We start from the raw sequence: 26,082 nt of genomic DNA, 5'->3' as shown, positions 1-26,082 counted from the left end.
TGGTTACCTTCAGGCTCTATCATCTTGAAGCTTGCCAGCTTGTTTTTTCATGTGTAAAACAGAGGTAATAATACCTACCTCATAGCTATCTTATGAGGATTAAGTAAGAGTGTCTGGGCCATAAGTGCTCAGTGTATGAAGAGGTGAAGTGAAGTAGCTCAGTCATGTCTGACTCTTTGCGACCCCATGGACTGTAGCCTACCAGGCTTCTCCGTCCATGGGATTCTCCAGGCAAGAATACTGGAGTGGGTTACCATTTCCTTCTCCAGGGGATTTTCCCGACCCAGGGATCGAACCCGAGTCTCCCGCATTGGAGGGAGACACTTTAACCTCTGAGCCACCAGGGAAGACGCCCAGTGTATAGAAGCAGTTATTTTTCTTTGGCTTCTAAGATAAGGCATTCTCTTGTGATTACTCTCTCTCTGCTCTTTTTCCATGTACTTCTTGGATGACTCGAGGCACTCCTTAAATACTGATATTTCTCAGGTAGTCTTCAGCTTACAATTGTATTCATCCTGTCTACTTTCATCTATTATCTTAACTTCACCTGTGGCCTATATCCTGATGAGCCCCCAAACTCTATCAGCAATCCAGAGCACCTTGAATTTGTAACTATCAAACAGCAACTAAAGCTCACTTCTCAGTAAAGGAGAACTCATCTTTTTAAAAATCTTGCTCTTTCTCTTCCCAATTAGACTGCAAACACTGGGACGACAGGAAATCATGTTGGGACATGGCTATACTGCTATAGTCTAGAAAAATGTCTAGTACAGAGGAGTTAAGTATTTGCTGAAGGACTGAATGAGCTCTTTTCTATCAGTAAGATGAATTCTATAAGGGAAAAATGGCAAAGGCCTTGGGTCCCTTCTCCATCCTGGTTTGCTCAATAAGAAGCCACCTGTGAGATCCTGGGATAACAGCTGGACCTAAAGCCCTGGCCCCTCCTACTATATATACACACACACTGCTGCTGCTGCTGCTAAGTCGCTTCAGTCGTGTCCAGCTCTGTGCGACCCCATAGACGGAAGCCTACCAGGCTCCCCCGTCCCCGGGATTCTCCAGGTAAGAACACTGGAGTGGGTTGCCATTTCCTTCTCCAATGCATGAAAGTGAAAAGTGAAAGGGAAGTCGCTCGGTCGTGTCTGACTCTTAGCGACCCCATGGACTGCAGCCTACCAGGCTCCTCCATCCATGGGATTTTCCAGGCAAGAGTACTGGAGTGGGATGCCACACACACTACTTCATTTCAATAGTTATAAGTAACATGAACACAAGACACTTCCCAACCATGAAAAAGCATCTGGATTTTATAATAGCTTAAATATTTTTGAAAATGTTGACAAACATAAGCTCTACCTGGAACTGGATGACAGATATGTTTTTAACATAAGATCTTCATCCTAAAATATGACTTTTCCCAAAAAACATTCAATCTTAGGCCTCTTGCTACAGGCAGGTTCCATGGGAATACACAAAAAAGAGGCAGGGAAACAGTCCCCATGGGAGACTGTTGTTTCTTAAAAAACAGGCTGCTATTATATCGTGTGAAGTTCATAAAGTGCTTTTTCCCTGTACTCAGTCATCATCCACAGTGAAGTCAAAGGGCTCAAAGTCTTTCCGGAAGCGGCGAGCCAGAGTCTCCTCCTCTTCCTTACTGATCTGACACTTCCTCCAGTCAGACTTGTCAGGAATATTAAGGATAGCTTCACTAGCCAGGACCTCCCTGCAAAAAGAGCACAAAGAAGTCAAAATGGACAGTATCAGTCCAAAACCTTTGATTCCTCTCCAGCCAGAGAGCTCTGCTCAGCATCATGGAAAAAAAGGCATGCAAATTCCTCTAATTGCTCACACCATGTTCTCTTCCCTGAGGGCTATCTCTGCCATTGCTATCTATCAAAATCACATCTGTTTTAAACTGACCAGCCCAGGTCTTAGCTCTTCTCTAACCCCTCAAATTCCATTTACTCCTCTGAACAACCTGGAACTACGTTACTGCTACCTAGAGAATCAACATGACACAGCAGAAAGAGGGCAGGCCCTGCAATCAGAAAAGCGACTGGATTCCATTGCTAGTTCTGCCGTTTGCTGTCTAAGAACAGATTACTTCATCTCTGTGTCTTGATTTCCTTGCCTACGACATGCAAAATAAGGGTTTTCTGATGTATGAAGATAACATAGTCAAAGCACCAAACTAGTTGTAATTACATCCTGCCTTAAACTCTAGTTTTGTTATCTCAGGCCATTAATGGGCTGAGGGCATGGTGAAGTCAGGCACCTAGTATCATACCCCAATCTGATTTTCTGCCCTTTTTTAGTGTCCTCGAGTCTATACAGGCACAATACCACATGCTCAATGTCAACAAAATCACCTCTCACACAAGCTATCTTCTAAATGCCACTGCTTTCTATTTTTACTTATTTTGATATATTAGAAATAACCTTATTTGTACATTTGTTTGGTTCATTTTCCACTTTGAAGCTACAGTAAATAGAAAGGCTAAAAATAAATCACAGACTCTTCTAAAAGTCAAAGGACCTAAGCTCAAGTTCTTATTCTCTGGGCACACTATGAGCCTACCTCTTCATCTGTAGAATGAAGATAGATCCATCCTTCTTGTACAGCAGGAAAAAAAAGATGTCTTCTCAAGTATTTTGTTAATTATAAAATGCTATGTTCCCTGGTGGTTCAGACAGTAACAAATCTGCCTGCTAATGCAGGAGACACAGGAGACGCAGGTTTGATCCCTTGGTTGCGAAGATCCCCTGGAGAAGGAAATGGCAACCCACTCCAATATTCTTGCCTGGAAAAATCCCATAAACAGAGGAACCTGGCAGGCTACAGTCCATAGGGTGGCAAAGAGTTGAACATGACTGAGTGACTAACACTTTCACTATCACTGTAAGTTACTACTTTGAAAAATACTCAAGTGTTGAAAATACAACCAAATATCAAGAGCATAAAATCATTCAAAGAATCTCTCCTTTGTAAGCTTACGTGCGTGTGCCATCAGTATCTAAACCTTTATCTACTGCTGAATCAACAACACAAAAGATAATGTCAGTTGTCTGAAGCTCCTAATACATTTTTTCTCATTTATTATCTTCTTTGAAAATATAGACAACTACATTTACTAGAATTATCTACTGGTAGCAGTCTCTTAGAGGCTTGCCAAATTGGCCCAAAAATGGTTCAAAGTTGACTCAAAGCTCAGTTCTAACTAGGGGAAAAAACCACTGCAAAACACAGACACCAGCACCAGATAATCTGTCCTGCACATTTTTCCAACTACCCTCCATAATCTCTTCTTGCCAGCAAACTCCTGCCTTCAGTTTCTGCCTAATTTATACCATTCCCTGTACAGTTTTGCAGTCATGTTCTCCATGATGTGAGGAACAGAAATGAAGCCTCATCCAAATCTTTAGGAAACTGCAGAGTAATGAGTTAAGACCTAAGTTTTGGGGTCCTGCACGCCAGGTCACTGCGACCATGGACAAGCTACCTCACCACTCACTCTACAGCCACACTGCTGGTGCTGCTGCTAAGTCACTTCAGTCGTGTCCGACTCTGTGCGACCCCATAGACAGCAGTCCACCAGGCTCCCCCGTCCCTGGGATTCTCCAGGCAAGAACACTGGAGTGGGTTGCCATTTCTTTCTCCAATACATGAAAGTGAAAAGTGAAAGGGAAGTCGCTCAGTCGTGTCCAACTCTTAGCGACCTCATGGACTGCAGCCTACCAGGCTCCTCCATCCATGGGATTTTCCAGGCAAGAATACTGGAGTGGGGTGCCATTGCCTTCTCCACTGTCCACTACTAAAGCCACCATGCAGTGTGCCTACATGCTCGGTCTTGTCCAACTCTTTGCAACCTCATGGACTGTAGTCCACCAGACTCTTACATCCATGGGATTTCCCAGGCAAGAATACCAGAGTGGGTTGCATATTCCTCCTCCAGGGGATCAAACCCACGTCTCCTGCAACTCCTGCATAGGCAGATTCTTTACCACTGAGCTACCTGGGAACCCCAATGAAGCCAGTAGCCTAATATATTTAAATTTAATCATAGTTAATTACATGAAATTAAAAATTGAGTTTCTCAGTCACATTAGCCACATTTCAAGTGCTCAGTAATCACCAGTAATGGGGCTGGGGTTTACTGTGTAGGACAATGTAGATTTATAGAATATGTCTGTCATCATGGAAAGTTCTATTGGGCACTCCTCCAGAGTCTCATTCTCCAGACTGGTAAACTGGGATGACAGTACCTACCATACAGAGTTTAGATTAAATGAGGCAATGCATGGAAAGTTCTTGGCACCGTGCCTGGCACAGAGCACATGTTCATAGTAGCATTTTCCTCCCTTGGGCTAGAATGCCCACGCACCAGAGTTTAACCTCTAAATCTTTCTCTCAAGCTCAACTTCAGCCCTTTCATGATGCCTTCCATCAAGCAGAAATGGCTCTCCCTTCTCTGGATTTTAAAGTACATTGTTCCTCAAAACTTTTTTATGGTACTTTCCACATTCTACATTACATTACTGTCATTTACGTAAGTATCTGATTTGCCCTAAGACTATTTGTTCCTTAGGGCAAGGACTATTTCTTGTTTGGCTTTTTATTTAACTCATCATGCAGCCCATTACTTTATTCAGAGTAGGTCTAGTGAAAACACATTTAAAATAAGAAAAATATACAAACCTTCCAAACTGCAAAGGAAAATTCTTTTTAATTCTGTGGAAAAGTTTCTCTCCTGTGTCAAGTTCAACATAAAAATATGCTGCTCCTGGCTGTGCAATCTACAGTAAACAGAGTCATATGAGGACATGTAATAGCACTTTAAACACCGAAAATCCCAGCCCATCTCTGCTGCTGCTGCTGCTGCTGCTAAGTCGCTTCAGTCGTGTCTGACTCTGTGCGACCCCATAGATGGCAGCCACCAGGCTTCCTCGATCCTGGGATTCTCCAGGCAAGAACACTGGAGTGGGTTGCCATTTCCTTCTCCAGTGCATGAAAGTAAAAAGTGAAAGTGAAGTTGCTCAGTTGTGTCTGGCTCTTAGCAACCCCATGGACTGCAGCCTACCAGGCCCCTTTGCCCATGGATTTTCCAGGCAAGAGTACTGGAGTGGGGTGCCGTTGCCTTCTCCCATCTCTTAAGAGCTTTAATTTGGCAAAGAATTTAGAAGTACAAGAACTTTAATACAACGAAAGTTTACAAAGACATTGGCAGATACTACAAAGAGCCTCCCAGTGGCACCTACCTTCCTAAGTTCGTGCCTTAGGAAATTTCTAATTTCTTGCCCTCCCCAGAAAAGCACTAAGGAACTACTATAATATAATCTTCATCTCTACTCTAATACCATATTGTCACCTGCCTATTTAACATTTGTTGAATGCCTCTGAGTACATCAGGCTCTATAGGCTAGAAACCCAATACTTCTGGAATATCACCATCCTCTCTTGTTTTACCTGCTTGATGTCTGAGTGCTCTGGGATTTCCAGGAGCTCTATCTGCTGTTCCTGTGCCTGAGTGATGAAGGCATCTTTAATGTCATCAGTAGCGCAGCTGCTGAGTGGCACAGGAATGACCTAGCGGGGGTGGGGGGGGCGGGTGGAGGAGACAGGAGAAATTCTTTGTGCAGGTCCCAGAGAGGTTGTGCCTCCCGTACAGTCTCTGAGATGCAGCAAATCCATCACAGGGGTGGAGGAACACCCCTCAGCAGACATTTTCCTCAAGCCAGACAGGTCTATGTCATCCTGTCTGTAAGGACTTAAACTTATGAGACAGCCTTTCACATGTGGGAGGCCATCTCTGATGCAGAAAAGGCTAGAAAGAGATCTCTTTGTCATCAAGCCTTTGCCAGCTCCCATATAATATATGTGGCAGAGTCAGGCCCATTTGAAAACTTAACAAATGTGCCAGAAAGAAAACTACCACAATGACAATCAAATTACCCACAACAGTCTCTGAATTTCTGAGCTGGTAGCCCCAGGCAAGACCTGAGACTGCTTCCTACCTGTGAACTGTCACTCATGCTAAGCTTCACACAAAATACCCACTCTCTTCCCAAACTCTTATCTGTCAAGGCCCAAATCTTTCTTGGAACCTTCCTGAACTATCCATTTCTTTTCTCAACAAGGCACCTACTACTTGTGCTATTCAGTTGTGCTGACTATGCACTTCCCTGTGAAGTCCCTGGGGTTATCACCAGAAACTATAACCTTTTAAGTGAATATTATTTAAATATTAATATGAAAGTTCATACTAAATTTTGTAAAGTATTAAGTCAACTATTTAAATATTTAATCATATTAGAATCAAATACTTAAATATTTATTAAAATTAAGTATTAACATTTGTAGATGGGCACTTGGATTGTTTCTATGTCTTAGCTGTTGTAATAGTGCTGCTATGAAAACTGGGTTGCATGCATCTTTTTGAATTAAGGATTTCTGTCTTTTCTGCATATATAACCAGGAATGAGACTGCTGGATCATAGGATCTATCTTTAGTTTTTTGAGAAACCTCTATACTGTTTTCCATAATGGCTGCACCAATTTACAGTACAACCCAAGTGTCCATCAACAGACGACTGCCTTAAGAAAATGTTGTATATACACACAATGGAATATTATTCAGCCATGAAAAACAATGAACTGTTGCCATTTGCAGCAACATAAATAGGTAAACCTAGTACAGGGAATTATATTCAATATCTTATAATAACCTATAAATGGAAAATAATATTTTATATACATATACAAGAACTGAATCACTTTGCTGTACATCTGAGACTAATACAATATTGTAAGTCAACTATACTTCAAAAAAATTAACATCATTTAAATATTTATCAATATCCAGGCCCTTCCAAGCTCTTGGACAGAGATCACATACCTGTAGCTGCAGGTGATGGCTCTTATAATTTCTCTCAAATAGAACACATCGTTTGCCTCGACTCCTAAAGAACCTCCTCAATGTAGCCTTGTACTTCTCCACCTCTTCCACCACCTCTGCTGAAAGCTCCACCACTGACTGGTAGTGTCCAATGGGCAGAATAAGGACATGGTCATCAGATAAGCCTCCTTTGGCCAAGGCAAGGTAGCACTGCAGAGGAAGCACACAGAAGTGAGACTTCAGTACTCCAAGTGTGATTCTTCGGAGAAAAGCCTCTACAAAGTGTGAGCTGCGAGGGTGTGGGGAAAGTGTGCCAGAAGCTACCAGCAGAACTTCTCCTCTTAAAAAAACAGTCTAATTTTAGAGGTTATGACAACATTGCTGTCAAGTACCTGCTAAAGAATGAGGTTAGATGCAACAAATCTCTATGAAACTATCAAATGAACTGGGGAAAAGTGAGCAGCACACAAGACTGGCTTTTGGCTACAAACACACCAGAGCTGAAGGAGACTAGAACAGCAAACTTGGTTTTTCCTCCCAGGCTCCAAACTTGAAACAATTTAACAATTTTCCAGTGACTATCACTCTCAGCTACAGGAAGATACCACTTCTGATTTCAAATGAACCACTTCCCCTACAGTGACACCTAATCTCAACCCTAAATACACTTCCCGGGTTCCCAAAAAAGGCTAAGATGATATGATTACCATCATCATCACCAATGTTCCTACAGCCTTAAGCTGCTGACTCACTTTTACAAAATGAAAGCAAATATAACCTAATGGGGAAGGAAGAAGAAGAAACTTCAAACTCAGGTACATCCAAAGAAAACTATGGTTCCCAGCAATGGCTGTTGACAGCTAAACAGCAACTAAAAATATTTCTTTCAAAACCCAAACACACAAGACTGCTCTGCCATCCAGACATACTTTGAAGGGAAGAGAGCACAGAAAGGGCCAGGCAAATGAAGGTACCAGAGCTTTAGAAAAACAACCCAAAGTATATTTTTAGTGTGGTCCCTTCAAAGTTAAGACTGAAAGAAAGAGTCATTTATTTTTCATCTACACTGAGAAAGCCCAACAGAACGACAAGATAGGTAACAGCAACAAACTAAATCATTATCATCCTTGATATCCTTGGCACAGAGGATTGAACACATCTACAGAGTTAATATTCCAGATGACTAAAGTTCATCAAAATCTCATAAGCACTAAAACAGTAAAAAAAAAAAAAAAAAGTATAGTAACCAATGTGATTGTGTTTGTTTTAAAAGGTTACTCTAGAGGGTTGCTGCCATAAATGGCAGTTTTTATATTGTGATGTGCCTTGAAGCTACTAAAGGCTTCTAGTCTAGACTAAACAGCACCCCTAAGGCAGTACCTTCTAGTTTTTGTGATGTTTCAAACTTGCCCAGTCTCCTCCCTACTTTTCAAACCCTCAACTTCTAATCTGTGCTGTATTTGAACTCATCTCCAATTTTATCTATATAAGTAGGACCTGAATGAGTATTTCTCCCATAAATGCATGGATTTTGCAGTACTTATTCTGGACTCTTAGCAGCCTGCAACTGCTTTTACCAACTTAAACCCATGGGTCATTATGTATGTGAAGTCGCTCAGTCGTGTCTGACTCTTTGCGACCCCATGGACCGTAGCCTACCAGGCTCCTTAGTCCGTGGAATTTTCCAGGCATGAGTACTGGTCATTAGCATGGGTCATTAGCATACTTCTGTGTATACCCCTTGAAGAAGGCATGGCTGCTGCTGCTGCTGCTAAGTCGCTTCAGTCATGTCCGACTCTGTGCAACCCCACAGACGGCAGTCCACCAGGCTCCTCTGTCCCTGGGATTCTCCAGGCAAGAACACTGGAGTGGGTTGCCATTTCCTTCTCCAAGGCACACAAGCATGTGAAATCGCTTCAGTCATGTCTGACTCTGTGCGACCCTATGGACAGCAGCCCACCAGGCTCCTCTAGCCACAGGATTCTCTAGGCAAGAATACTGGAGCGGGTTTCCATTTCCTTCTCCAGGAAGGCATGGAAACCAGGGGAAAAGAGTAATGAAAGGGGATTAAAAGGAGTGGCTGCAGAGAGGGGACTCCAAGTCCTCAGCCAGATACCCACAGGTCACCAGACATTCGCAAGAGATTTCTACCAAAAAGGGACAGTTCAGGTAAGGGTAAACTTGATTGGTAGCTAAGCTCTAAGCTAAGACCATCATGTGACCTCCTATCTGGTCCACAATCAAAATCTGATATGCTTTTTGCCCCTCTAACTTCAGGTCAAGATAAGAAGCAAAGAGTTTTCCTTGAAATTCCCCTAGGCTCATACCCCAGTAAAAGGCCCTCATTATCAGGATAAGCTGAGGAAAAAAAGGTCATCCCCAGGAAACAAAATCAGAATAAATCAATGAAAAATGGATGAAAGTATTTGCCTGCAAAAGCATCACACACTACAAAATGATCTGCATATATTATCCTCGGGAGCCTTGGAAAATAGCCATTTCTAGTCATGGGTGACTAGGGTGCAACTGTAACTCTGAAAATTAAGCTTCTTTTCATTCTAAGTGAATGAAAAAGAAGGATAATGGTTTAGATGGATCCCAGAAGAATGAGGGTCAAAAACGAGTATTATTTAATATCTAAGCAAGTCATGCCCAAGGAAAAGCATTTGGGGAAGTCTGAAATAGGATGACTTTACAGTGAGACACACGTAGTCCATCAGAACTTTTCATAGCCTGAATAAAATCCTCTCAAGATCATCCAGTTGTCACTGTCTGATTCAGTGCTTACCCAGCAATCTTATAATTATCATCTTGGGTTCCCAGATACCCAGACCAGAAATGTGGATGTGAGTCTTCCTGTCATTAGGAAGCTATATCCTCTACTAGTAGGCAAAACTGAGAACTTATCACTTTAGTCTTTTATAATTAGTGTAAATCAGTTCCCAACATTATATAGTTACTATAGATAAAAATTAATAAACTCAAGTTTTAAAATCTGAAGATACAAAAAAAAAGAATATCAACATTTTTAGCCAAATATGAGTGTATAGGCAACAGAGGACTCCTTTTCAGGGACAAAGAAAATCTTTGTAATTCAAAAAAGCAACTCATCATCCCCAAATAGTATGGAATAAAAACATATAAAGTTCAAGAATTTCATAAAAGCATCACCCCAGGAAAGCCATACCTATTTGTCAGAGAGGAGGGAAAGGAGGAATCTTGTGAAACTGATTCTACTAAACCACAAGAGAACTGCTATAGTTGCTATGGTCAAAAAAATAGAAAATATCAAATGTTGGGGAGGATGCAGAAAAACAAAAACCCTCATACATTGCTGGTGGGAAAACAAGATGGTGCAGCTATTTTGAAAAATAGTTTGGCAGTTTCTTAAAAAGGTAAACATAAAATTACAAACAACTCCACTGCTTAGGTTAGGGCTATCCGAGAGAAAAAACATATGTTCACACAAGACATGTATGCAAATGTTCACTAATAGCCATAAAGGGGAAACAACTCAAATGTCCATTTAGTGAATAAACAGAAAAAATGTAGTCTATCCAATCAATGGAATACCATTTGACAAGGAGGAATAGAAAACTGATATAGGCTACAACATGAATAAGAAGAATAGTATGCTATGTAAAAGAAGCCAGATGCAAAGATGTACAATTCCATTTATACGAAATATCCAGACAGAAACAAAAACAAAGTAGACGAATGGTTTCCTGGAACTGAGGGTGGGTGTGGGGATTAACTGGAAATGGGCATGAGGAATCTTACTGAAGTGATGAACATGTTCTAAAACTGTATTATGTGATGGTTGTACAATCAGTAAGCTTACTGAAAGTCACTGAATTGCACACTTAAAGTAGGTAAATTTTGTATGTAAACCGTGACTCCATAAAGTCAACAGAAAAGAAACAGGTGTCTTCCTCTCTGCAAGAGGTTCATGGAAGTAACTCACATGTGTGCCAATGTTGACCACCAAATGCTTTTCCACTTCAGGGCTGGCAAGGCAAAACCAGCAGGGTCCTGGAGGCTGAGCTTCACGTGGAAGAAAGACAAGTGTTACCATGGTCCAAGCATTACAGCACATAACCACCGGCAGAACTCAGCCTTGTCTGATCTTTGTGTCCTGCAAACACTGTATGTACACACTACTGCCACAGTGGGTCTGCTGTGCTCCCACTATGAGCCCTGCCCCCATCACCATTATCAATGAAACTAAATGTCTACAGACATTCTGAATTTGTAACCAGTCCACAGGGAGGTGATCTACAAGTGGTAACCATAGCATGTAACTGGCAACTGACTGCAATAAGAGAACATTCAACTGAGTGTCTGGAGCCCCATATCTAGTTCCAGTCATGCCACCAGCTAGTCACATGACCCCAGGAGTTACAAAGTCAACTTCTTCATCTTTGAAACAAGCGGGTGGAAAAGATCTCAATGTATTAACAGCTGTCTTTGCTAACATTTTGATTATTATTTTATAAACCTGCACTGGTTTTGTAGGCTCTTAACCTTCTGTTTTACAGACATGAAGGAAAAGAACTTTTTCCACAGTTCTTACAGAAATAGCCTCAGACAGCGTGAAAGTCAGGCCATCTTTGCATCCTTTTGTTTTTATTATTGATCTTCTGCCAGAAGAGGCCCTTTGAGCAATGCTGCTTCCCAAACAAGACCCAAAATAACCATTATTGCCCACAGAAGAGACCTCTGGAGGGAGCCAAGGTACTTACGAGGTTTGCGAGGCTGCTTTGGGTAAGGAGAAGACTTGCTGTCTCTGCCTGTAGATGAACGCTTCCTTCCCTGCTTTTCATTTAAATCAAAGAAAAACTGGCAGGCTGATTCTTCCTAGAACAGTCAATAGAAGAGTAAATGTTATTAAACTAATCTTTAAGCAAGTAGCCAACCATCACACACAAGGGAACATCGCTACCTTCCTCCCAGCCCTTTCTGCCTAATCTAGGGAAGCAAAATAGTTTCCCAGTCCTGATGCCTGGACTCCGTCACACCTCTCAACACTTATCTAAGCTACCAAATTCATCCCTTTGGGAAAGCAAATTAAAATGTAAGTTATACAGCAATTCTTGCCTAAAACACAATAGCATGATCCCACCCAAATCCCTTTCCCTCTCTCAGCAGGGCTGTAGTAGTCTTAGAATTTCACAGATCAAACGACTTTAACTGAGTTTTAATTTAAAAAAATAAAAGGCTGCTCATTAAGAAAGTCTAAGAAAGCAGACCATTCATACTAGTAAGGGAACTTGACATTCCTTGCTTGAGTGAAGGGAAAATGAATTTCAGAACTCTAAGTCTGCTATTAAGAAATCTCTTCAGAGTAAATCCTATTGACCTACTACCACTCATTCAGTTCAATTCAGTTCCAGTTGCTCAGTCATGTCTGACTCTTTGCAACCCCATGGACTGAAGCACGCCAAGCCTCCCTGTCCATCACCAAGTCCCAGTGTTTACTCAAACTCATGTTCATTGAGTTGGTGATGCCATCTAACCATCTCATCCTCTGTTGTCCCCTTCTTCTCCTGCCTTTAATCTTTCCCAGCATCAGGGTCTTTTCAAATGAGTCAGTTCTTCGCATCAGGTGGCCAAAATATTGGGAGTTTCTGCTTCAGCATCAGTCCTTCCAATGAATATTCAGGACTGATTTCCTTTAGGATGGACTGGTGATTTCCTTGCTGTCCAAGGGACTCCCAAGAGTCTTCTCCAACACCACAGTTCAAAAGCATCAATTCTTCTGCACTCAGCCTTCTCTATAGTCCAACTCTCACATCCATACATGACTACTGGAAAAACCAGTTTTGACTAGATGGACCTCTGTTGGCAAAGAAATGTCTCTGCTTTTTAATATGCTGTCTGGGTTGGTCATAACTTTTCTTCCAAGGAGCATGCATCTTTTAGTTTCATGGCTACAGGTACCATCTGCAGTGACTCTGAAGCCCCCAAAAATAAAGTCTGTCACTGTTTCCACATCTACTTGCCACAAAGTGATGGGACCAGATGCCAAGATCTTAGTTTCCTGAATATTTAGTTTTAAGCCAACTTTTTCACTCTTCTCTTTCACTTTCATCAGGAGGCTCTTCAGTTCCTCACTTTCTGCCATAAGAGTGGTATCATCTGCCTATCTGAGGTTATTGATATTTCTCCTGGCAATCTTGATTCTGGCTTATGCTTCATCCAGCCCAGCGTTTCTCATGAGGTACTCTGCATGTAAGTTAAATAAGCAGGGTGACGACACACAGCCTTGATGTACTCCTTTACTGATTTGGAACCAGTCTGTTGTTCCATGACCAGTTCTAACTGTTGCTTCCTGACCCAGCACTCATTATAAAATAACAAATTACATTGCTACCAAGCAGTTGGATCCTTACCTGAAAAGTTAGGAACAGGGAATTAACTTTAGACAGGAAAGACTTTTTATATGTAACCCCAATATTTGAACCAACTTTAGACAATGAAAGACTTAAAATATAAAATGGTTAACCCCAAACTACAATTAAATGTACACACACATTGATCCTACTGGAAATCTACTAAGGCTTTCTAATCACCACCACAATTTCCCAAAGGAGAAAAAAAGAGATTAAGATTTAGGGATTAAACTTGCCTTATAAACTAAACTATAACCAAGGAAAAGACACCTATAATGGGTAATCATGCCCAGAAAACGTCACCTCTCAATCAGAACCCACCTCAGGGGCAGGAGCTTGCTTGCCTGTGGACGCTTCCTTCCCAGATTTTCTGTAAGGGTTTTCAGTGACATCTGGCGGCTGTTTTACCAGTTCGGCTGCATCCATTAGTTTCATAGGAACAATACTGAATGCATAAAGATACTTAGGAAAAAGAATAACAATATTATTATTTGCATACTATTTATGCAAATATAACCAACCTCCTGGATTGTAAAATTCCACAAAAATCTTTAGAAACTGAGTAAAACTAAAGAGCAGCAACCAGACTATCTGTAGTTCAGAGAATCCACACAATACCATTTCGGTGATCTCTGCAGGGGCTACCAAGAGCTGATGAAGTAACAAGCAACTCATCAAAGCCCAGCCCTTACACAAAACAACTAGCACTACAAGGCCTAGCGGGATGTGCTCTATAACCCTTGAAGACAAATTGCTTTTGTCTCTCAGTCCTTTATCTTCGTGTGTTGTGGTCCTTTAAAGGACTGGAACCTGATGGTCCAGAGTCAATGATAAAAAAGTGAAAGAGAGAGCTGGAGGGAGAGGCAGAGAGAGAGACAAAGAAAGAAAGAAAGACACGGGGACCCAAGCTCTGAGGGAGCAAAGGTGCTTTAATGATCTGTGAGGATATATAGACTGTTGTACAAGAAATTTCTTTCGACAATGATAAAGATCAGAAAACCAAATGTACAGCAACCGTTACCAAGGGAACAAGGGATTAATAATGGTCAAAAGGTCAGGAGGCGATCCATATCTCAAGAAAGAGGATGGAGACTAAGGAGAATGCTTACTGAAGGAGATTCAAGCCTGTCTCATCCTATGACCTCAGTCCTGGGAGCGGCGTGCCCTTCCACTGGTTTCTGGCAACAGAAACTGATAAGGAACAGGGGATTTATGAGAAACAGCACGTACAAATCCTCCTGTTAAACATTCCCTGACATTTGTGTACTTTGTCAATGGTCACTGTACTGCCCTTTTTTTTCCAATGGAAAACAACTTAGTGTTTTCCTTTGATTTTATACAGTTTCTGCTATTTATGCAGATACACTTTCTTAGGGATTAGTAGCAAGGAACTAAATATAAAAATATCTAGAATCTTCGACGGACGCACAAATATTGAAAACTTTATGTGAGATATGAATAGACGGTTAACCTCACTACTGATCAGGGAAATACAACCAATTAACACTGACATACAACTTTCTTCTATCAGGATGGCAAAAATGTCAGTAAAAACTTGACACTACCCATTGAGAATGTAGACAGAAAACAGTCTCATACACTGCCGGTGGGGGTGTAAACTGGAACAAAATTTTGAGATGAATTTAGTAATACTTGCCAATTTCAAAATGTGCATATTCTGAGTGAAGTATGCATTGCTTAGCGCTAAGGCTAACAGGTCCCTAAAAGTAAAACAACAGACTAAAAATACTGTAAGTGATACTCAGTCTTAAAAGGGAAGTTTAAAAAAAGGAAGAAAGGAAGAAGGGAGGAAAGGCAGATAAGTTATTAATAAAAAAGAAATTACAAATCAAAACTTGCTAAGAATGCCCTGGGCCCCAAAGTTTGAGCTATTATGGAAAAAACAAAATAGGTATTTGCTTATCTTTTGCATGTACACTGTTCATGGCCTATTAAAGTGAGAAAATCTTCAGATAATTTATCTGTTTTCCCACTTGACTGACTGTTCTAATCTTTAGCTGTCCCAATCCACAATATCCTGGCTTTTGGCCTTAAAGAATCAGAAATGCTCTCAAGGAAGTGAGAAAACCAATATATATACTTTTTTTGTATATTCTCTTTCATTCACTTGCACAGTTTTCTAGTAGAAAGCCAGATTCCAGGTATCACTAAGACCACCCAAAGCCAAGAAGGGCTTACGTAAATCCTTGGGAAGATTTTATTATTTCGGCTAACTGAAGTTGCTAAAAGAAGCAAAGCAATAGTACCACCTGATGTCAAACCCTTGAAAAATACCCGTGGAAACAACCACATGGATGTGGGAAGAAAGAAACATAACTCATTTGAAAATCTGCCTCTGTTCCACTGGGCCTATTTTCCCAAACCCTTCCCTAAAATCTCCTACAAAGGACCCAAGGAAACTGACCTTTCATTACCATATTATTACAAAGAGTAAAGTCGCTGAAGTACTGGGACATTACAGTTGGGAAGAAGAGATCTGAATCCTAAACTGGGCAAGAGGAACATTTATCAGGCAGACAATGAATACTAACCAATCACCAAACACTCAACATTTACCTTTTTCTTTTCTGGATTTCCAACATTTGCCAGAGCTATAAACCTGGTGGCATGCTGTGCATTTTCCTGTAGAACAATGTGATTTCTGTAATATATTTGAAAGATAATAGGTTATCAACAAACTTTACCCTTTTCTGGCCGTGGCTCGAGGCTTGCTCATTCTTACTTCCCTGACTAGGCAGCGAACCCAGCAATGAAAGCACTGAGGCCTAACCACTAGACCGTCAATGAATTCCCAAAAACAAACTTTACTTTTGATCTGCAATTATGAAATATGTAGACTCCACAGGTCCATGAAAAGAGCACAGGCCTAAGTCTATCACTACATCACCACCAGTAATATCTCAGATGTTACGCATCCATTCAGTAAAATAATCATGCCTACTTCCCAGGGCTGCTGTTAGGAAAAAATGAGATCATGAATCTGAAAAGCACAAAAAAACTCTTGATTTTAAAAGAGTTGGGCAACTGGCAAAATGTTGATAATTGCTGATGTAGGTTATGAGTTCAGGAGGGTTCATTATACTATTCTCTCTTCTTTTGTGTAATAATAGAATACCCTAATGGCTAATGATGTGAGAGCATCTTTTCACGCACCTATTGGCCACTGGTTTATGTTCTTCAAAAAAATATGTATTTGCATTCTTAAAGGTTGAACTGCCTTTGAGTGGCTTGTTCCAATAACCTTTCTGTTTTCAGTGTATGGTTTCAGAGAAGAAGAGGCTTTTCCAGAAGGCATATATGGGGACACAAAACAAAAATCTGTGATATCTATGTTTATACCTCAGGCTGTGGGATTTATAGGGAAAGAACAGGTTATATTCTTCTTTTGCTCACCTATATTTTTTGAACTTTCAACAACACATATATTGCTTTTGAATAAAAAAAAAGTACAAATTGTTTAGGGATTATCCATGCCCTTTACAGTGACAATCATTCACAATAAATTTTACTTAACTCTATAACTTATAAAACACTGGTTTTATTTTTCTGCAATATATCCTTTAAAAACTCCACCTCCAAACTATACTGAAAAAAAGAAGAAAACAAAATTGATACCAGTTTTTGATTCCTAAATTAAAATGTTTCTTATGTAATTACCCTAAGTTTAAGACTATACAAGGAGCAGTGTTTAACCTGATCAAAACAGGACTTACTGTACATCAAGCTATGATGATTAAACAGCACTGTAATGTCAGACCCTTAAGCCTACAAGGGGCTCTGTATTGGCCAATCCTTTGTATTTCAAATCAGGAAACCAAACTCAGAGAAAGTGGAATGGTTTGAGAGTCACTTATTTCATGCCTGAGAAACTAAAAGAAACCTATATGTAATATGGCTAAAATGAAAGGGAGAAGTTTACAGAGAAAATCCAAGCAAATTCTTCAAAAAACCAAAAAGAATGGAGTGCTACTCACCGATATGGAAGCCTCTCATAATATGTCTTCTCCAAAGCAGCAAAATGATATCTTGGTTTCAAGCCTGTGGCAAGACTGGAGATCAAAGCAGAGCCACATTTTTTCGTATCCACTTCTCCCTAGTAAACAGAAATTGAGTCATCATTAACAGATCTAGGAGTTATCATGAAATGCAGAGATATAACAAGACACTTTGAAATGACTTTGGAATTTTTATGCGGCTACAATGCGGCAGCAGAATTTGCATCATGAATTCCACTCTATGGCAATCAGAGAAACTCAAACACATAAGGGGAAATGGGCTAATTACAAATGCAGAAATAAGAACAATAGTTAGAAGCCAGAAGTTAAGGAAGAAGGTTACTCCTCCATACAAACACCCAAAACAAGATTTATTAAAATCTCATTTGGGAAGGTAAGCATTTTCTCTCTGGAGCCCACAGGCTGTGTGTCTATAATTTGCTTTGCTGTGCTCCGGTAGTTCTGATAATGCAGACAGTGACAGTCACTACAGAAGATTAAAATCAAAAGCTAGCTTTCAGGGCCCCTAGGATCCACAGAATATTTGCCATAGAACATTTAGGAACTTCATCACATAAGCATACAAGCCTCTATTTTGCTTCAGTCAAGGAAAGCATGGCTTCAGAAGGGCACAACCATGCCCCTGGTTCAGTCTGTCAAAAGTTAGGCTTATTCCCAGAGCTTCCATTAACAACAAATTATGTGACCTCTCTCTCACCAATAACCAGTTCATACTTTCTCCTAGAACTTCATTCTAAGAGAAAGTATAGTTGGAAAGAGAGACATTATCAGAGTTAATTTTCCACTAAGTAAAGCAACACTTTCCTTTTGTCTTATACTTCCCTCCTTCAGGTGTCTGCTGAAGGGCAGGGAATTGGCCCTGAGGCTAGTATCTTAGGGACTGGTGTTTTTCCTCCTATAAATATCTTGTGTGATTATTTATTCATTTTCGCCAAAGTCAACTTTAATCAAAAATTATAGACTTTTTTTAGCACCCCTTTTCATTCCTCCTTATAGAGCATCACTTGTCTTCCTCCCACCTTCACTTTATTAGTCTTTCTCTGAATCTACTGCCGCTTATGTTCTAGTGGCAGAGTAACCATGGGTGTTTGGAAGGGGAAGAGCGTGGCCCTTCTACCTTCAATATCCTGACAATGCCTGGTATTTTGTTGGCCTTTTTGGTCACAGACATATTGTGCTGAAGCTGACAAAGAGTAGTCTACAAGGCCCTTTTCTGAATCATCACTGATAACTCTGCATCTAGGAACTGATATTTTTTCCCTAAATATACTCTTTATATTTTCCTTCACTGAAGCTCAGTGGATGCTTTCTGCCCTCACAGACAATCTTTCAAGGTCTTCCTTAGGCTTATTTTCCACCAGCGTAGCTCCCCATGATAGCTGTCACTCACCAACCTGGTGTACATCCTCTTCTTATAAAAAATATTTAGATCAAATCCAATGACACAGTCCAATATATTCCAACATTAAAGCTTTCCCATTAAAGAAGTACTAAGTTTTCAACATACTGTGTCCCAACTTTAGATCGCTATCTTCACTCCCATAATGATTCCATCTTTTAAAATATTCTAATAGCCAAAAAGATATAATCTGGAATGGAAAGGGAAAAATAAAACTGCAGAGCTGCCACTAGCTATGAATATTTCACTGAATATCAGTGACTCCTCAAAACATCTTAAGAAGGCTAAGAAAGGATACTTGAGGCAAGACTACAATTCTTAAAAAACTTTCATTTATAATTAAGACTTCAGCAATTTCATTGGTGAACCGTGCTTTCACAAGATCAATTTGCTTTCATCAGCCAATAGGCTTTAAGTATCCCGAAAAAATTCACACAAGATTTCTACTGAAAGGAACTAAGAACTGAAACACTCAAAGAGCAAAAAAAAAAAAAAAAGCTCAAATTAAGTCACTACAATTTGCTTTTAGAAATTCCAACTGAACAAACACTACTCACAGAAGAATTCCCAAAGTTCCCCACATACTTGGGCCACGGGGATGTGAGCAAGATATCAACACCCTTAAACTGGGGTGTTGAACACAGCATTGTCCTCAGGGAAGACACATCCTTGGGACTGAAACTGTAACTTGGGACAGGCTCATTTAAGGACTCTGTCCCACTGAGGTACACAATCTGTAGTCCTGAACTTCCTGTGAAGACACCTTTACGACCTGGGTTCAAAGAAAAATAGAAAAGTTTTAGTCAAACTGCAGAAGGAAATGTCACGCTGGTGATGAATCTCTTTCATGCCCCAACTCTCTTAAAGCCCACTTCTGGCTCCCAGGTCTCAACGCTGGATGGCTACAGCAGTATTCCTGTTCAGTACATAAGAGCTGTCCTTATGTGGAAGCTGCTGGAGCCCACAGTCTGACTGCTCTAGGTGCCTCACAACTGAAAAAACTTTGGAAGCACTGATTAAGAAAAAGGCTTTCTGCCTTCTAGAGACTGCATAGGGACTAAAAGAAATCTAGACACCTGGAGTGGCACTGAGAAGAAAAAAAAATAATTGCAGGTTTGAGTAAGCTATAGTCTAGAATAGATGTACACTTTATGAAGGTAGACACTTCCAAATGAAGGAACACATTAGGAAAGAGCAATTATTTAGGAAAAGTTAAGAGACTCTGCCATCTTCTCAACTTACTCCTGGCTTGTGCCCTTGATTCTCTTCCTCTGTGTTGCCTCCGGAACCCTGTTCCATCAGCTTTCACCCCCCTTTCATTTACTGAGTCGCACATGGCTCTTTCCACATAGTGACTCATTATGGAACACATATACTGACTAACAAGAATAACGAAGTGATAAAGAACACACATACTAAAAAAAAAAAAAAACAAAACTATAAAGGAGCATTTATAGCAAAGGAAATGTGGAAGCTTTCCAAAGAAAAGAGAGACCAAGAGAGAGGAAATGTGAAGAGTAGCTGAGCCATTTTAGAAACAACTGAGCTGAATGATGCAAGAAACAGTAGAAGGAGGGGAGCAGGGGAAGAAGAAAAGCAAAATTTGACAGTGCTTTTTCTTAAAAAAACAAAAAAACAGCCAAACACTGAAAGGACCCACTATAAGAGTTTCAGGGGGTTGCAGAGGAACAACTTTAACCTGGAATTGAAGAATGGACCTTGAAGTGGAAAATGGACAAAGAAGTAGTGAAAAACCCAAGGACCAGCATTAAAAACTTGAGTTTTTAAAAACCTCAGTGAAACCTAGAGCTATAGAAATTAGAAGTCTAATTAACAAATAAGCTGTATGTATCTAGCAATGTTTACACGGTGAGACCACATACATAGAATTAAAAACAAAAAATAAAAAACACAATTTATACCTTAGGCACTCCAAACATTGCAGTTAGTTTACTCCTCTAGTTGGCTGAAACAGTATATATTGGGTTGTGGGAGTACAAGGAGATTGGGGAGAGGTGAGAGACAACAGAGCAAAAATGACATAGTCTTAGGCATATGGACATTGACTTTAGGAAAAAAACCCCTTCATCTCCATTCTCTCAGGCAGTAATGGCAGATGAATCCAGCCACAAATTTCCTGGGAGACTAATTCCTGGGACACATTATGTTCATTACAAACACACAAAATATCCACTTACCCAGATAAGTAATGTTCTCAGCTACTTCACACCCATCAACATCTTGGAAATATTTCACCGTTTCTTGGTTATTGGCACCCAGCACATATGTCTGAATAGGAGCTAGTGAGAGAAACAGACATGACACTAGCTAGTTAGCAGAGCTGTTTGGGGACCTGAGAACTGCTTCCCCATAAGAAAAACATTCGTAGCAAAGGCAGAGCCTGCAATCCTCCATGTGGAACATGCTCCCCACAGAGGACATCCTACAGCCAACCTTGTGGCTTGATTATTAAATGGTGTCACTAGGCTTATCACATCTTAGAAGGATACAATGTACAGTTAGGAAAGCAGACCCAAAAGAGCTTCATAAAAAAACATCAAAACTGAAAAAAAGGAAAGAACACATACAGCTGCATTATTCAATTCTCTCTTACTGAGAAGAGAATTCTTTTCCTGGAACTAAATCCAACCAAATTAAAAATCTGAACATTCAGATGCACAGACATTCTTCCCAGATCAATGCAAAACTCAAAGGCAAACTTTTAAATCACTAATATGTAAAAAAAACTTGGCAAGAACCAGGGAGCCTTAAAACTTTGTTAGAAATCATGTTAAAAATAAGTTCTGGGGACATCCCTGGTGGTCCAGTGGCCAAGACTCCATACTCCCAGTGCAGAGGGCCTGGGTTCAATGCCTGGTTGGGGAACTAGATCCCACATGCTGCAACTAAAACCTGGCCCAGCCAAATAAATAAAATATTAAAAAGAAAAATAAGTTCTATACCTTTCTTGATGCCAGTTTTATATTCTTCCCATTCTGCATCTGGAGTGGAGCCAAAGAAATTTCCTACACACAACAGCAGCTAAAATGAGTTTTTTAAACAGATATGAGATTTTCTTAAAAAACTATCAAACAGTACATAATTAATTGACAGTAACATTATTTGGCTAACTATTCTACTTAATTATCTCTAACCAATTTTTTCCTTAATTTATAGAATTTCTAAACATAATTCTTTAACAACTGTAGTAGTTACTCTGATTCTACCAATTACTAAATTTTGGCTCTCTAGCTGTCAAATACAAGCTGGTGAAGGGGATGAGAGGGTCAGGGGGGAAAATGGAGAAATCAACCTTGAAGAATCTCTCTGTGAAATACAAAACTTAGGTATCTCTCAGGTATTAGGTACCCTGAGAGATATAGGAAATAAAGGACACATTTCCTGCTTGTTACCTTACTCAACCTTTAGCCCAATAAACAAATAATTCCCATACCTAGAATACTCTTCTGTACTCTAAGAATTTACAGAGTCCAGTAGTCAACAATACATAACAATCAGGGCTCTTTAGTTTGTGAAGCATTTGCACATATATTGTCTGACTTCATCCACATCATATACCCATGAAATAGATCTGTGCTTTCCAAACCCAGTAATCAGAACCACTAAGGGAGGTTTTTCCAGTAGTTATGTACAGATGTTAGAGTTGGACTATAAAGAAAGCTGAGCGCCAAAGAATTGATGCTTTTGAACTGTGGTGTTGGGGAAGACTCTTGAGAATCCCTTGGACTGCAAGGAGATCCCACCAGTCCATCCTAAAGGAGATCAGTCCTGGGTGTTCATTGGAAGGACTGACGTTGAAGGTGAAACTCCAATACTTTGGCCACCTGATGTGAAGAGCTGACTCATTTGAAAAGACCCTGATGCTGGGAAAGATTGAAGGCAGGAGGAGAAAGGGATGACAGAGGATGAGATGGTTGGACAGCATCACCGACTCAATGGACATGAGTTTGGGTAGGCTCCGGGGATTGGTGATGGACAGGGAGGCCTGGCGTGCTGCAGTTCATGAGGTTGCAAAGAGTCGGACACTACTGAGCGACTGAACTGAACTGAAGGGAGGTTTTGCTAGTCTGTTTTCAGTTTTGTGTAAAGTAATAAAGTAACAAAACTCAAATTCAAGAGTATAAAAAAGTCTACAGTAAACACATCCCCTTTCCCATACCATTCTTCAGCTACTAAATTTCCATGTTCACAAAAGAAACTCAGTCTAACAAGAGAGTAGCTGTTACAGAAATGTATAAAGAGGCCCAAACTTTACTTTAATATGTTTGATTACAACAATCAAATTTTTAAATGCAGTAGAGAAAGAAACATCTTACATCAAAGTTTCCACTTTTCTTCTGAATTGCTCGAACTCTATTGAATAAAGCATCAAACTTTCCTTCGACATCTCCACATGCCAAGCTGCAAATAACATATACATGTTAAAGCAGTTCAGGACACACAAATGGGCCTGCTAGGTTTGGTATATATGCTAGTCTTCCTGGATCAGGGGGATTTGTGTTCCAGTCTCTCTGAGGTTACCTGAGGGGTTCAAGGCATGTGAACTATTAGTGACTGCTGGGCAGCTCCACCTGAAGGTCTCACCGGTTCTCTTCACCATATCTAAAATTTAGCTTATCATTTCCTCCAAAATTGAACCAGTTTCTTCTCACTTGCCAGGTTTTGTGCATAAGTCTACTGCCAATTTGATTACCAAGAGGCAATAATCCCCATCCAGTCATCAAGTCTCTTCAGTTTCTTTTACAAGTATCTTTCGTGATCCTCTTGTACTTTTCATTTCCACTGCCACTATCTTAGCACAGGATTTCAGCCATCCATTCCACAAACACACACTGAGCACCTACAATATGCTTTGCTAAGTGCAGTATGCCAAGTACTATGCTGAGGACATGTTAAGGAATATACAGAAGAGGAATTTTCTTTATATTCTCTGCCTCAGGACAATTATGAGGCAGAGCAACTGAGAGTCCTGTAGTTACTGAAGAGGCAGAATCAGAGAGAAATATAATGAATCTGGTATTGGCTACAACATAGGGAATACACTTACATTTCCTCTAATACCTTCTCTTCTTCCTGTCCATCCTACCTAAAGTCAACAGCTTAATGTTCTTTCCTCAAAAACATTAAGACAACTCAACAGCCAGAGAGATGACAGCTTTTCACAAGTCATGATCTCCTTCCCCAATGCTTTCTCCAAGTTCCAAAACAGAAACCTTCTCTACTGTCAATCTGATCACTCTCTGTCTCTGCCATTCCCTTGGGGTGGCGACATCTCCTAACAGTCCCACTCTACCCATCTTGAATCTAAAAGATTTCCCATCTTTCAAGGCCGAGCCCATCTCTAAAGCCTTCCTGACCAGCTCAGAAAGTCCTCTTCTCAAAACTTTAGAAACCCAAATAGCTTTTCAGAGCAAACTCTGTAATAAATTATTTGGCATGTTCATTTATCTTCGGAGCACCACCTCTTCTAGGAAGCCCTCCAGTCCCTATCAGTCACCAATTCCTAGTGCTCCCACAGGACCCTGCACTTCCTCTTTCATAGCAGTTGTCACATGGAATTACCATTGTTTGGGGGACAGCCACCGTCCAGTCTGTACAACATAAAACACCTCAAAAAAAAAAAAAAAAACCACCTCAAAACTCATCATCTCCTCATCTGGGCCCTTTGCCATGGTTTCCAACCCTACTGAAGAAAAAACGGAAATCTAGGATCCAGACAATGCTGACTTCTTCGCACTCATAACCAAACGTCTCCAAGCCGTGTTGCTGTCCTCTCTTTAACAGACCTTGAATTACTTCACTTTTCTTCTTCATTTACCTAGTCCTAGCTGTCTTCTCGGAGAAGGCAATGGTAACCCACTCCAGTACTCTTGCCTGGAGAATCCCATAGGCGGAGGAGCCTGGTAGGCTGCAGGCCATGGGGTCGCCAAGAGTCGGACACAACTGAGCGACTTCACTTTCACTTTCATGCATTGGAGAAGGAAATGGCAACCCACTCCAGTGTTCTTGCCTGGACTATCCCAGGGAAGGGGGAGCCTGGTGGATTGCGGTCTCTGGGGTCACACAGAGTCGGACACGACTGAAGCGACTTAGCAGCAGCAGCTGTCTTCTACTTTAGCTCTATTTTTTTTTTTTTCACACTGCAGCCAGAATCGCTTTCCAAAATGAAAATTTGATCATGTTAAGGTGTTTGTAAACATTCCAGTGACTTTTTTGGAATACAGACAAAAAAAAAAAAAAAGACTATTAATCAAAGCTCAACCCTCACTTCCTTGATTCCTCATATTAACCCAGAGATCCTATATAAATCCTCCCAGAACCGTGAACCTTTTCCTCCTGACATTTACCAGGACCATAATTTAACATTTATCTGGTTTCTCTGATTAATATTTATTCCCATGAACTGTAAGATCCATTAAAAAGGGCAAGAATTCCATCTGTGCCACGCCTAGCACCAGTGCCTGGCGCACTGCAACTGTTCAATCAATGCTGTTGAATGAACAGATGAATGGAAGGCTTCTCCTCATCACTGCCCTGAAAAAAAAGCGCCAGGGCAAAGGCCCTCTCTCTCTCTTCAGTTGAACCCTGCCCAGGGCCCATGCCTACAATTTTTGGCTAATAAATATACTGCAAGGAGAAACGAAGGGGAAATGATGTCAGAGGCCAAGAAGGCCTAACATGAAGGCCTGACTCTGGCAGCTTCCTCTTCTCTCTGCGACTGTACACAACAGTCTCCCTCTTCAGAAGCGAAAACAATCGGGAGAAGAGGCTTGCCTGCCGTGCCCAGGCAAAGACGCGATAGCAGCTCACCAGCAGCCGCCGAACTTCCACCCCCGGCTTTTCCTCCTTTCTTCACGTTTTTAGAAAAACCCTCTCCAGCAGACACAAACACACAGAGACACACAGGCTTCGGACTCAGGGTCACTTACAGGCGCAGCGGTTTCTGAGCCATCTGCGTTAACAATCTGGGTTGGGCCGACCACGCAAAACTGGAACTGCGAACCCACGCGCCTCCGGAAAACTCGGCCGCACTGCGATACAACGACAGCGCGCCCAACCAATGAAAACTCAGTTACCTACGGAGAGCGCCGAGGGACAAAGGTCTCTCTCAGATGGTTTCGCCTCGCGGAGGAATCGCAGAAGGAGCGTAGAAGAGGTAACGAAGAAAAACATTCCGACTGTACTTTTTTTATTTGGCGGCAGTTGAAATTAGTGAGCTGCTAGAAAGCTGTCTGCACAATGTGGGCCCCAACCTAACCATGTCACTCTGGTGGGCAAGACAGACTTCCTGCACACATGCTTTTTGTAAGTTTTAAACCTATCAAAAAGGTGAAAGAACA

At 40.9% G+C, this 26,082-nt stretch overlaps 1 protein-coding gene across 2 annotated transcripts; it reads right to left on the bottom strand.

Annotated features, from left to right (window-relative positions):
* Positions 1,285-25,779, bottom strand: CWF19L1 (CWF19-like 1, cell cycle control (S. pombe)). Of its 2 annotated transcripts, XM_005698326.2 has the most exons (14): positions 25,672-25,779; positions 23,059-23,143; positions 21,685-21,763; positions 20,920-21,021; positions 19,279-19,493; positions 17,281-17,399; positions 15,863-15,947; positions 13,607-13,747; positions 11,636-11,750; positions 10,858-10,937; positions 6,894-7,103; positions 5,465-5,584; positions 4,697-4,794; positions 1,285-1,723 (listed from the first exon to the last, which is right to left on the bottom strand). In XM_005698326.2, exons 1-14 carry the CDS (start codon positions 25,692-25,694, stop codon positions 1,576-1,578), a joined length of 1,620 nt encoding a protein of 539 aa, XP_005698383.2. In that variant the 5' UTR covers positions 25,695-25,779; the 3' UTR covers positions 1,285-1,575. The 2 variants fall into 2 exon arrangements, with proteins under 2 accessions (XP_005698383.2, XP_013830614.1); XM_013975160.2 differs by lacking the exon at positions 25,672-25,779 and having other exon boundaries at positions 21,685-21,747.

Source organism: Capra hircus, chromosome 26 (genome assembly GCF_001704415.2).
Source record: "Capra hircus breed San Clemente chromosome 26, ASM170441v1, whole genome shotgun sequence".
NCBI lineage: Eukaryota > Metazoa > Chordata > Mammalia > Artiodactyla > Bovidae > Capra > Capra hircus.
The sequence above is the reverse complement of the archived record's forward strand: the minus strand, read 5'-3'. Positions and strand labels throughout refer to the sequence as shown.

Excerpts from the sequence above, each read along its gene's own strand:
- CWF19L1 (XM_005698326.2), bottom strand. The coding sequence starts at position 25,694 with ATGGCTCAGAAACCGCTGCGCCT. Across the intron at positions 19,494-20,919 it reads TGAGAACATTACTTATCTGG|GTCGTAAAGGTGTCTTCACA; the intron begins GTAAGTGGATAT and ends CTTTGAACCCAG. Across the intron at positions 17,400-19,278 it reads GGAACTTTGGGAATTCTTCT|GGAGAAGTGGATACGAAAAA; the intron begins GTGAGTAGTGTT and ends TCTGTTTACTAG.